This window comes from Xylaria bambusicola (genome assembly GCF_022495145.1).
Source record: "Xylaria bambusicola strain CBS 139988 unplaced genomic scaffold F5B22scaffold_10, whole genome shotgun sequence".
In the NCBI taxonomy this organism is placed as follows: domain Eukaryota; kingdom Fungi; phylum Ascomycota; class Sordariomycetes; order Xylariales; family Xylariaceae; genus Xylaria; species Xylaria bambusicola.
The window spans coordinates 497,931-510,850 of NW_025953563.1; the positions used below are offsets into that span (position 1 = coordinate 497,931).

The following is a 12,920-nucleotide window of genomic DNA, read 5'->3' on the forward strand; positions in this document are numbered from 1 at the left end:
GATCTGATGGATACATCATCTAGCGTCACCTCGCTTCCACTGCATCCCTCCATATTTAACTACCCACACTCCCTCACCCGAGTCCACATATGAACCTCTCTTGAATCCAGATATATCGACAATACATATAAATTATTTATTAATGATAACACCAAATCTTCCTAGGACAACCTCACACGCCCATAGTAACTCCAACCGCAACAGCAACCGCCTTACAATTCTCACGCCGTGGATAGTCTGGGAGCTAGATATTTGTTGACTTTGGAAGACGAAATGGCGACGGCCATGTATACGAATCAGCCTGGTGCTCACTACGGATATCCCCAACCACCACCTTCGCCCCCAATGGATGAGGCTTCCAAATGCTCTCTCCCTTCCATCTCGAATCTGCTAGTGATGGCCGATGCCGGGTCGCCAACATCTGAAAGCTCTCCTCAGTCACAGTCAGGTATGGTTTTATCTTGAATCTTGACCTACAGCAACGTGCTAAAGATATGAATAGCATCATCAACAAAGGCAGAGACTCGACCAAACTCTTCTCATTATTCGAACAGTGGGCATTCCCGTGCCGCTCTGCCTCCCACTCCACCCATGAGCACGGATGCTTCGTTTGAGGGATACAATTCACCTTCAACGAAGTCACTCACACAAGTGCCAGTAATATCGGGAACGGCCAACTACTACTATGAGACGACTCCTCCAGTTGAGGATGTCCATCGCCAACAAATGAATCCTATTGTCTCACGATTACCAATGCAATCTCAGACATACTCGCCCCAGGCTTTCGCATCATCGTACCTAAACCAACCAGCTATGCCTACTTATTATGCGCCACAACTACCTACAGCACAGTCTCAAATATCTGGACTGTTCTATCAGAGACCATTGCCTCAGGTTGGCCCACCTGATCTCTTGAATGCTCTTGAGCTTGAGCGCTAACTGTGCTACAGACGTTCCCTCCTTTGCCTGTCACTGTCTCATTGACACCCTCGTCGGGAGCAAATCCGTGGCAACATCACCATTACATCTCACCATCATCTGCAGCATCCTTCCCGCAGTCTCAGGATCGATACATATGTCAGACCTGTAACAAGGCGTTTTCACGGCCAAGCTCCTTGCGCATCCACAGCCACTCTCACACGGGAGAGAAGCCTTTCAAATGCCCTCATGCTAGTTGCGGCAAGGCTTTCAGTGTGCGGAGTAATATGAAGCGCCATGAGCGCGGATGCCACAGCTTCGAAAGCAGCAACTCATCTTTGCGCTAATTAGAACCCGAACGGGTCCGGCGAGCGATCTCTGTCACGATACCGGCTGAATGTTTCTTATTTTACTTTATTGCTACGGCCTCGTTTTGGCGAAGGATATGGACTGGAAAGGAAAGGTTCCCATGATACCAACTTTAAATTCAAACGACGTTTACGGCTGCCAATACTATCACAAATCTACTTTGTTGCGACCACGGGCGGATAGGAGCAAATATGGGATAACTGGGTGGGCGGAACAGCTGTGTTTCCTTGCATGATAACGGCGTGATGGATCTTTTATGGATATCTACGGGAGCATTATGCACGGCGTTATGTCGACGGCGATGACAAAAAGAAATGGGCATTAGAGGCCTACTGATTTAAGCCTTGTCGGCTCTTTATTTTTTAATGTATATAACAGTACACAGATGGTGGTTGTATCAATAACCCGCAAGTGTATAGCGGAATGGGATATAAGAAGTATGTGTATCTGATTGTCACAAAGCCGATTACTACGATTATTACTATCCTGTCAACACTGAGACTGCCCAATAGACCACCTATTGGTGGTGTTGTACGAAATCAGGTTTGTAGGCTGTACCAGATACTATGTGGTTAGGAGCGGCTTATTGACTCTCAAAACACGGAACGTACAACACACACTCTGAAGGAAATCAGTGGCTAGGCTTATTAGTGTAATGCACCCCAAACTGGCAGAATAAGCCTCGGAAAGTGGGTGTGGATGTGGCGGCCTATGACAGGTTCCCGTATCGGGATTCGCCCTCCTGGCCAGGGAGGATCTGCGTCAAGAAGGCGTAGGAATACCGTAGCAGTGAGATAGCTCTGCTGTGTATACTGCACATACGAAGTTACTTAGTACATTATCGAGATTGTCGATTGTCAAACAGATAAACCGATGGCTATAAAGGTCTACCTATATGTAGTGTATAGCACCGAGCATGAGTAGTATCAGCACAGTCATCATTGCCATTAACATCCCGCCTCACGACTGGACATCTCCTAGATAGTTGAATGACAGTACACCAATATGATTCAGAAATGATCATCACGGTAACACAAAAAGCAACGTCACGGGGGGAACTTCATCAGCCTACAGATACTGTTCCTTACCGAAAACCTTGTCGGCGGCACGGCTAATTAGCAGAATAGAAAAGCAGGACAACGACACTAGGACTTGATTCTGGATTAAGCTAGCGCTCGGAAATTACCAAGCTCCTGGTCTTCGTCGTTCATAAATAACTATTGCATAGTGCTAGGCCCTATCGAGGTTATTCCCAGCTATCGGCCTTTAGGTTTTGTTGCCGCCTACTGCCTACTGATACATCCAGTAGGGCTTATGTCGATCGTCGACACTTCCCATGCATGCAGTATCTGGCTGCTGCGGCCGGCGGTCTCTGCCTACTTACTTACAGTACTTATTCACTCAACCCAGATGATCCGCAATTCTAGCCCTAAACCTCAGTCGCCCCTCATCCCGAGTCCCTTGGCAAGGGTAACCCGGGTTAAATACAGCTGATAATGTCTATTTCTGCATGTAGCCTTCTGGGTTATGTCTGAATGACGATTTCTCCTAGCATGTATTCAACCGTTCTCATCTCTCGTACACGAGCAGGGCCAACACAAGAAGAAATTGCATTAAACCTATGATCGCACTAAACTAAGCTACGGCCTCATACTAACTTCCTTACTATTATAATAAAATCCCAGTGGTCTGATTTACCTGGCATTAGCCTCTGGAGCCGGTATTCTTAAAAGTACATGCGCATGCCGTCTTTCCCTAGCTCGGAGGATAAATTATCTAGTGTGCAGTGTGGGATTCAAGTGCGCTCGCTCAGTCGGGTCAGCGTAGGAGCACAGAACAAATGTCTTTCAGCTATCATGTTAAGCACACTGCGTACATGCAGAAGCGAATTTCAGGTGGTTGAGCTTCATGACGCTATGCTAGAAATTACCAGCCAAGGCTCCATGTGCTCATGATCACCGAACGGTCCTGACCGAGTCAATGATCATCCTGCCATGCAGACAATCACCACGTCACGACTTGCCAGACCCTTGCACCTTCGCTCTGCTAAGTAGACACACTTGAGGCTTTAGGCCGCCCCGGCCGGCGGGGTGGAGGGTGGAGGGAGGGCCGCGCTCTGTCGTTTCCATCGCCAAAGTCCAATCCTACTGTATTGTTGAAGCGCACCCCTGGCATTTCGTGAGCGCACGCCGAGATCCAAGCGACCTTTCCACTGTTCCACTCTGGTAGACCGTTAGCCACGTTTTGGGATTTGCCCATTTTCATCTACATTGGCTGCTGTATCGTTAGTCTCCACAAAGCTCTTCTGGCAGGCAGCCTAGCGCAACCCCCTTCCGGCCCCATTTTCTGGGAATTTGTGAGCATCAACTCGTCGACTAAAGCTAAGCGGTGCTGGTCAATCGCATGTCTTCAATGGATCTTCCATGTTGCGATCGCGATAAACCCCGCAACATATCGGCTCTTCAGGGAAGCGCCTTGTTGCGACGCGGACAACATCTCGATTAGACGAAAGGCTAGATCTACATAGTACTTCATTTCTTGAGTCCAGGATTCGTCCTGTCGTTTCCCAGTGAGTAATCGAGTGCATTGTAGGGCGTCTGGCAAAGTTCAAGTAAGTATAGGACAACCCAAGCCGCTGTCTCATAACACATAGGTATAAGAAACAGTCACAAGAGGCGCACGCGGGAAAAGTTCCCTAGCGCCGCTCCATTTGTACACATACTGTTTAGTACCTAGTGTATAGAGTAGGTAGGTATGTAAGTAGTTAGGTACCGTAGTCTGACTGAATGCTCTGCGCAAGCGAGTGTAACAAATCGCCAAGTTTACCATGAGTGGCGTCAAGGTCTCCCAAGTTCCCGCCCTTCTGGATCGACTCTCCAGCGATTTCCTCATTTCGATGTCCTGAACCATGGATCCATTGGTTCGGCTAAGGCGCCGCTGTCACCGGATGCCGCTCGAGCGTATTCCGTGTCTGAGGATCGACACATCTGCGTTGTGAGGCACACTGTTTTATATACGCGACCTAAGATAAAACAAGGTAGCAGATTCTCTGCCTAGCATCTACCTATATCTCTTTTGGTATCGTACCTGGGGCCTCTACTCTACACACCTGCTTCTCTTCAAGATCGAGATGTTCACGGACCTCTCGTCCGAACACTAGTCCGATCTGCCGGCCATATTCGCCCGAGACTTACTTATAGGAAGAAAAGACCCGGCTTTTTTGTCCCGTTGATACGCAACGCGTGCGTGCGATATCGTAGCCCAATACACCCGGCTGCAAGCAACGGAACCTTCGACATTGCCTAGCAGTACATAACCGGCGGTGCGCACTACGATGTGCTACGAAGTATGTACGAAGAAGTAAGGAGTTCTGCAGTGTGTGGTAAGGTGGGATGATCCTTTGTGTCATTGCTTAGGGTGCCCTGCATCGGAGACTTAGCCAATTGTGGTGCGAATCCCGGCTCCCATACTTGATCGTAGAACGGGTCCATGGGATCTCCTGCGCCCACACGTCTAACTCACCCACCCCAGCTCTGCAAGTAAAAGCAATACCTACACGACAGCACGCGCCGGAAGGTAAACTGCAGCTTTCCCGGGAGAATCCTTTGAAGAGGTTATAGCAGTATACGAACCTAGCACGTGTAGATAATTCTTGGAGTATATTGCCCTTTTGCTACACGCTACAATTACACTGCTCGTATCGAAAGGGCCCCATAGTCCGCACTGCTGGAATTTGCCCAAACGGATCTTCCCGTGATGAACTTGCAGCTGACGTACAGTACGCAAACTAGATAGATAATACAAGGCAAGCTAAGCTTACTCTCGTTCACGATCGACGAGGCATTCGAGCCGTGCATAAGGGGCGTATTCTCTCTGCTTCTAGTGGTCCTCGTATACTTACTTACAATATGTGAAATAAACGCCAATAGCCAAAAAAATATTCCCTAGCATCTTAAGTAGGGAACGGAGCAGGAGACGGCGAGGTTTCATCCTGATCAGCCCTCCCACCCCCCCTATCAAGTGGTACGCTACTACCCTCTAGCTATCCAAGTTTCTTGTTTCCTTTGTTTGCCGCTCAAGTTTACAGATAGCAATACCCAAGTGCCAGGTATACTAGAACCCGCTATAGGTGGCGCGCCATTGTGATGACGCTGCAATCTGAGAAATCGGATGATTTCATGTGTTAGCCATGCATAGCACGCGCACTAGAACTTCTCGATTGATCCTTAGATGGTTTCTAGCGCGCCACAGAAAGCTACCCGAGCACCTCAGTGGAAGAGAGCGGTACTGTACGTTCCCCGTACCCTGTGAGAAAGTGGTGTGTGCTATCCCTACTAGCCTGGCCTCGGAGGGATGACATCCCTGTGACACATCCTCGTCCTAAACGTAGATCACTTGCTCTCCTGTTATCGTTAAGCCTTCGGACCCCGCCCAAATCAGCATAATTTGTTTTAATTAAGAGCCTCGGTCCCGTTTGTCAGCCAGTGGTAATGGGAGTATTTTTACACCGGCGACCTTAGCGCCCCGTTTATCTTACGATTTTCCCATGTTCATCCAGGGGGCATCCCCGTGCGTAAGGATTTAGCACGTGTGTGGATGTCACTAGTGTATCCTCTATACCGGTACTAGACAGCCTTCAGCCTTGAAGCAACGATATTCGTTGTTTGACTCCTGTGAACCTAGAACATCGTCACTTCTTTAATGATCTGAAATACGTAAGCGAGCTGCTAAAATGGCCATCTCGGCTTTATGAACAGATTTTCTAGCGTTATAAATGACTCTCTATAGAGAGCCCTGTTGAAGGCTAACGGAGATCAGGCCGACCGATTTAGTGAAGCAAACACATATGGCTAATCTAAAACGAGCTCCGTATCATTCGTCCTCGTGTACTTACAGATCCTTAGACTATCGTAGGTAGTTCCCGGACTGAACCGAAGGAGCGGAAAAAGAAAAAGTTTGTGATCCAGCCGCTCTGATGCGCGAGAGTGAATGCCGTTGTTTCAACTGACACCGCTAAATCTAAGCGAGCTCGAGCTACGTCTCCCAGGCTGAGGCTATGAACGCCACAGTTATGTACTGTAAGCAAAGTACGTGACAAGGGGAAGAGTAGTCTAATAGCACGGCCACACGGGATGAGAAGAGGCGGGATTCTATAACACGTAGTTTACTTCGCAAACGCTACACCAGGAACGCCCACCGAACGAGCCGAGCGCCAACCAGGTCTCAATACCCTCTGGGCTCGTGGCGCGAAGGGGTAAAACACCGGAGGGCGAAAATTGCATAGTCAGGTGGCTTTCTTCGGCCAGCCTGCCGCGTATCTGTTTCGTTCGTGTTCTACTCGTACAACTGGAGAGACGATAATAGAAGTGGCGGGAGTAACAGCGTCTTGTGGCCAAGACAGCAACTGCCGGTGTACACTAGAGTGTACAGCGTTCAGGCATCTTAGCTCTCATAAGCAAAGTGCATGTGGTGTCGCCGCTTGTGTCATGGATTAGAGTTAGACATACATAACGCAGTCTTCGGCTGGCAATATATAGTTTTCAACAGAGTGAGAAGTCACCTGCTTTGTGGTGTGATTCCATGTATTCTAGTGTCTACTACAGGTGCTTACAGCCTCAAGTTGATTATGAGACTAGTATGAACTCTCTACTTCAAACAACGGTGCAGTCGGCTCTTGGCTACTAAAGTGAGTATCTTGTGTCACAGGGCTCTGGAACCACATCGTTGTGTCATAGTATGTATCATAGTATGTATCGGCAATAGGCATCAGAGACATTGCTGAGTAGTTTGGCGTTATACACGCACTCTGCCTCGCGGCGTATTCCGAGACAAGCTGTCAGCCTAACTCCAGCAGAAATAAACAGCAACTCCAGCAGTAATGACTAAGAGTCGAAACGCACTTTTACAGTTGGATCTCGCATCCAAAAAAGACAAGTAGTAAAGTAGTCACAAGCCGGACTTTGGTAAGGCTCTCTGTGTGACTATCGCTTCCTTGTGTTATGATCCTTCTCCCTGTAGAACAAAAGAGCACCTTGATATGAGCATCGCCGACTAATAACACATAGCTGGGCCTCGATTGCCCATATAGAAGCAGTCGCATCTGTTCAGGGTGCGAGTACGTTGTATATAGCTTTCGCCAGGATAATAGATGAATAACAACATCACGTCCAATGTAAGTACATGATGATTTTGTAAGCTCAATATATGTCACGATCTAGGGCTACACAGCAACAGACTCGCTGCATTGAGCCCTAGTCTAACCACGAAAGCTTCAAAACATTCGTGCAACAACAAATGTCATACAGTAATCCCCCCATAGTTGTAATTTCTCATAAGATACTTCAAGAATACTTTTATCATGACCGACTGATGGTTAAACGGTTCCGATATCCTCATCAAACTTCGCGTTTCTCTCACCCTCTTAGCTCTTATAGTTGATACTACTGCTGGTATAGAGTGAGGGATAGCATGCCGCGCGCGTATTCGAACAAACCGCCCGAATTCAAGACACAAATGAACTAATCATATATTCACTGTAAATACCATGAATTGAGTGTCACATGGGTATACCCAATATGCACCCCTCCCACCACACCCGATGATTGAGTCTCTCTAGTAATCAATGGAATTCAGGGGTATCACTAGAACATCGGCTGACTGTATAGCTATGTGAATGTTGAAGAGATATGACTTGGAAGGGAATTGCTGGCAGAAGGGTTCAATTTAGGTATTCATGAATACACACAGTAGATTGTGACCAACAAACAGAAAGCGACGTGAGCCTTGTAGCCTAAGGCACCATCAGATGCTAGGTGACGGTTTACGAGAGGTTTCAATCACGCCATGATAATGGCTTTGTTAACAGTTGCAACATATTAGAATCAAATCACTAATCTCAGTGCGATGGTGTTAGTAAGACTACATAGCTAGCTACGATTGAATCGACAGTAGCTATATGAAACTCCCTAGATCTTCGCACTACTGAGAGTGTCCAACTGGATATACAAGAAGTGTTTCCGGGCATGTGCGGATCATCTGACATATGATCGATATACCCATCAAACTATGTTATCTGAACTCGCGCCTTCGATTTCCTCGCAATAAGCAAAGCTGAGTAAAATCAGTAGCTGCCCTGATCGTTCCAGTACAGTGTCTCATGGAATACCCTATCACTGTCAGTTATGCCACCTCCATTTATTTCGGTATAAGGCAAATGGAGGCACGTCTTCAGCACGCCTAAAGAAATAAGAATCTAGATCTAAGTGTGAAAGACATACTCGGGGCCTGTGGCAGCTAAATCCCAGCCAAAAGTCAACTTGATGTACTGAAGTAGATGACTAGCGACTTTGATCGCGCCGACGTCGGTAGGGTGATACTGCGGGCCGATATCGTTGTGCTGGAGGATGCCCTTGGTTCGGAAATAGTGGACAAAGGGTTCACTTGGCATGTTGAGTGTCTCGATGGTCTCTGTCACACCATCCCATATCTTCGGCGCCGATAAGTATCTGTCCGAGTTAAAGTACGCTACTATTTCTTCAAGCTCATGTTGGAATCCCTGGTATTGTGCGTAGCTGTTGCCGTATTGGTAGAACCCGAGCCAGAGTTCCTGTCAAACGACGACACAGGGTTAGCTCTTGTGATAACGATCTTGCAGAGACCAGCTGTCGAATATGCAAAACTTTTGGAGATTATAGATATTAGATGGGCTTTGGGGGCTAGACCAGAGAAAGGGGTACAACCATGATAACGACTTGAGCGTTTGGGTATTTGCCGTGGACACCTTGGATGAGTTTCTTGTAGGCGTCCACATATGCCTCAGCTGAGACATTGTTCGCTACGTTGTTATCATTCGTACCGAGATTGATGACAACGATATCCGGTATTGTCTCCATCTTCTCGAAGTCCCAGGGTTCAGGGTTATCTTGACGATGATTAGTGACGGAGCAATAAACCCCCTGAGGAGAGTTGAGAGTATAACCCCCCCCCCCCCACTCTAGATGTCACTCTTTCATATGAATACAGATAACATACCACCCCAGATTTCCGCAGCTCGCCAGCTAGTATCCGAAGAGTAGAACCATTGGTGCACTTGTCCCCGTGGATTACCCCAACATTCCTGATCCGTAACGCAAATACCAGGAAATGCAGTCACGTAGTACTCGGTTCCGCCCAGGCCCTCGCCAACGCCATACGCAAAGCTTGACAACCCTTCGTAGCTCTGGAAGTCTCCCGCTGATAGGCTGTCTCCGATGAACTCGATGGTTCGGTTGTAGGGTGGAATCTTGATCAAGGACTCCCCAGTTCCAACGTGAACTTTGTCAATCTGGATCCCGTAGCCCCAGTTTGAGACGCGCATCTCAAATCGCTGGGGGTTCACAGGGTATGCTTCGTCAATTCCGGGCGTCTCAGGGGTGACAAGCAAATGCGTCCCTCCCCCAGTGACATTTGTGAAAATCCAGTCCCTTCCACTGATCCGATAGCCGACGAGGGTCCCATTCACGGTATTTTCGCCAAAGGTGATGGCGACTTTGTCTCCCGAGAAACCAAAGACGAGTCCAGGAGCTCTTTCGAGAATCAGAATAGCCTCACATAACCACTAACGCTTGTTATTAGAATATGTCTATGTTCACTTACGACCAGTATGACACCTTATTCGAATCCCACCGGCCCTTATACGATATTTCCGCAGCGTCTGCATCGTATGTATTGAAATGATATACAGAAAGGTCACTGATCCTGGTGTCGGGGAAGTGAGACTCCCTTACTTGGCCGTTCTGAAGGATCGTGGCCTCAACAACGCCGCACAGAGTGAGGGCTAGTGCCCACGTCTTTAGTTGCATCATGACAGACCCAGCAGAGCTTTAAGGCGAGAGGAAGCACGATACTCAAGCATAGCATAGCACTCAATCAATATCGCGAAAACGGCTCCATTATGAATCAGCAAAAAGTAATCAGAACGAATGAACTTCTCCGCATTCTGACATAATGAAGGGGCATTCGCCTCTTCGAGAATGGGTAGGCGGCGCGTATTTCCGAAATGGCCGAAAAGAGGGATCTGGGATGCATGCTTGCAGGGGATGATCTACGAAGTAGAATGAATGCATATGCGAATTGGATTTTAGAGAGTTGAGTGGCCGAATCGGCGGAAGTAATGGACTACCATCCTGCAAGATATCGATTATGATGCTTGCGCATTGCAATCATCACTGTGAATTGCCAGCCAGCCAGCCGCCGCCGCCTGGCAGACGCGAGAAGGGTGATGGCTGAGGAGCCGTTCCGGATGGAGGAGGCTGGGTGCAGCAAAACAAGATAAACGACGGAGGGATCATGGAGGGATATATGTTTACATAGTACCGTATGTTATGTACTGGGTATGCATGTAGGTAGGGTAGGTACAGTACCGTATGTGTGCACCTACTGTAATGCAAGATGATGCATGTGGAGGTAGGCGCTCATGCACTTAGCACGCGACGGCAGTCGAGCTGAGCCAGGGAATGCATGGATGCAAATCATGCAAAAGCCGGCGCGGTTGTATCTGGAGTGGCGCGTTTGCTCGTTTTCTCTGTCCATGGCCGTGTCTGTTTTCGAGAAGATGTCGATCACGACAGTGGGTTGATATGATGAATCGTATGATGCGTGTAAGTGCGAGACATTGGATCGCCGAGGAACCACAGGATAAACATACGACGCTTCACTTCGCCGGCTTGGTTTCTGACGGGAAAGCGCACGTGGCATGTTCAGATCAGCCAGCCGATCCGATGAACGTGCTTGCAGCAGAGGTCATAGCTGTCTGTGCTTTGACGCTGTGAACGTGCGAAGGGGGAGGGGAGGCATGATGAGACATTCTCTTGCAAGGTGAGGGGAGCGCGTCTTGTTCTCTCTCTCTCTCTCTCTCCCTCTCTCCGTCATATCAGAGGCTCTACATACGATGTGATCCGATCCGATCCCGGGTCAGCGAGTTAGCCTGTCAGCGCTAGGAATATTGCCGGCGATATACTTGTAGATATGCTAACCTCCTGTAGGTAGGTTGACATCTGGTCCGAGGAGGATGAAAATGCCCTACCTATGTACATACTTACATAGGATGTATGTAGTAATTACCCACTTGCATACAACGTCATTCGACAATCGGCATCCCGACTTGAATAAGCTTTGCGTAGGTAGTAGATAGTCGAGGAAAATAAATAGCCGTAGTATGTACAGTACAGTAGGCTCTATGTGCGTGACGGGATGGATCCGAGATCGTGTTCTTGATGTCTTCAGCTCGTGTGCTTGGCAAGCTGGGAGAGTTTGACGAAGACCTGGAGAAAGCCCGAGACGGCCTCTGTGTAGTAGTAGGTATTTACTACCAAGTAATAATAGGTAGTGTAAGTATGGGATGTCCCCTGTCTCGTCCCGGCAGGGTTCCCCAGCGTCTGTTCTTTGCGCACATGCGCGAATACATGGTGGTATAGTATGGAATATGCGTCGAACACCACTCCGGCCTTCTGCTGCAGTTTCTTCGCTTCTGCTGGTGGAGCCAAACGGTACTTAATTGTCCAAGTATGCACCAGATAGATGACTTGATATAGACGAGAGCATTCATACATAGTTAATCCATTAATAGTAGATAGGTAGTAAGTATAGGATAGATGGACATAACTAGGTATATTCGACGTTAGGTAGTCAAGCGCATCCCCCCACCCTAAAGTGCCCCAGGACGCCCCAAAAGGCTGGTTTAGCGCACACGCTACACTGCTACCTAGGTGGAAGTACATGGCAATACCACCTACTACATAGTAAGTAAGTATGTACTACAGGTACTATGTAGGTATTTATGTACATCCATAGTAGACGGGGATGTTGGGTGGAGTGTTGCACCCCGTCGACGTCAAGGAGGACCAGCAGAGAGTCAAAACCTACCTACCTAGGTAAATTAGATACACACCGGTAATATTATCACAGGGCTCTCCAGGCCGCTCTTCAGGCCGTGGCCATACTCATCACACCACTCTCACCTCACATCCAGTCACCTCCAGTCACAGCAAATCCAGCTTCCTGATCTGTTCGATACCCGGCCTGTCCTGGAACTGCTGAGCGTCGAGGCGTCGAGCACGGGCAGACACGGCCAGCCAACCAACCCCCGACTACACCACGCTCTCCAGCCAACATACCGAGGAATAGGATATACACATACCGCCTATATACTGTAGCCGTGCCGCGTGGCAGATGTGACAGACGTGGTAGGGGACCATTGCCCAACAGAGCATGTGAGAAGACACAGAAGCACGACAGAAACACCAAGAGAGCCGCCGCCGTCGTCCCCTGGTCTGGAGATTGGAGGAATAGAAATACCATACACAGAAATACCCGCCCACCGCCCCAAAAACTTGTGGTGTCCTGATTCTCACTCTGGTGGCTTATTCTGTATCACCAACCAATTCCATCATATCCCGCAAACCTCTCTCGCCCAATCTCGTCGTCGACTACACCAACGAAGCTAGCCTTGCCTTTCCAAAACCCACGCTCTCGTCTCGCTGCCTCTTCGAGCCCTTGCCGTCCTTGTCGCTCTTGGGGGGGGGGGGGGGGGGGGGGGGGGGGGGGGGGGGGGGGGGGGGGGGGGGGCGGGGGGGGCGGGGGCGGGGGCGGGGCGG

At 48.8% G+C, this 12,920-nt stretch overlaps 3 protein-coding genes across 3 annotated transcripts; 1 reads left to right on the forward strand and 2 right to left on the reverse strand.

Moving 5' to 3' along the window:
* Positions 1 to 1,335, forward strand: F5B22DRAFT_38193 (uncharacterized protein). Its single transcript, XM_047971288.1, has 3 exons — positions 1 to 448; positions 503 to 894; positions 951 to 1,335. Exons 1-3 carry the CDS (start codon positions 274 to 276, stop codon positions 1,263 to 1,265), a joined length of 882 nt encoding a protein of 293 aa, XP_047833102.1. The 5' UTR covers positions 1 to 273; the 3' UTR covers positions 1,266 to 1,335.
* Positions 1,336 to 8,545: 7,210 nt separating this feature from the next.
* On the reverse strand, positions 8,546 to 10,127 carry F5B22DRAFT_644331 (Lipase, GDSL-like protein; the record flags this gene model as incomplete). The annotated part of the gene is made up of 4 exons (XM_047978409.1): positions 8,546 to 8,893; positions 9,024 to 9,208; positions 9,319 to 9,851; positions 9,922 to 10,127. The coding sequence occupies 4 exons, from the start codon at positions 10,125 to 10,127 to the stop codon at positions 8,546 to 8,548; spliced, it is 1,272 nt and encodes a 423-aa protein (XP_047833103.1).
* A 2,069-nt stretch (positions 10,128 to 12,196) lies between these two features.
* F5B22DRAFT_38323 (uncharacterized protein) lies at positions 12,197 to 12,860 on the reverse strand. The gene has a single exon (XM_047971298.1). The coding sequence runs from the start codon at positions 12,622 to 12,624 to the stop codon at positions 12,286 to 12,288; it is 339 nt and encodes a 112-aa protein (XP_047833104.1). The 5' UTR covers positions 12,625 to 12,860; the 3' UTR covers positions 12,197 to 12,285.
* Between the last annotated feature and the right edge of the window lie 60 nt (positions 12,861 to 12,920).

What these genes read in the sequence shown, in the direction of transcription:
- F5B22DRAFT_38193 (XM_047971288.1), top strand. Translation starts at nt 274, where the DNA reads ATGGCGACGGCCATGTATACGAATCAGCCTGGTGCTCACTACGGATAT. An exon ending in CTCTCCTCAGTCACAGTCAG is followed by an intron (nt 449 to 502) that starts GTATGGTTTTAT and finishes AGATATGAATAG; the next exon opens with CATCATCAACAAAGGCAGAG. An exon ending in ATCAGAGACCATTGCCTCAG is followed by an intron (nt 895 to 950) that starts GTTGGCCCACCT and finishes ACTGTGCTACAG; the next exon opens with ACGTTCCCTCCTTTGCCTGT.
- F5B22DRAFT_38323 (XM_047971298.1), bottom strand. Translation starts at nt 12,624, where the DNA reads ATGGTATTTCTATTCCTCCAATCTCCAGACCAGGGGACGACGGCGGCG.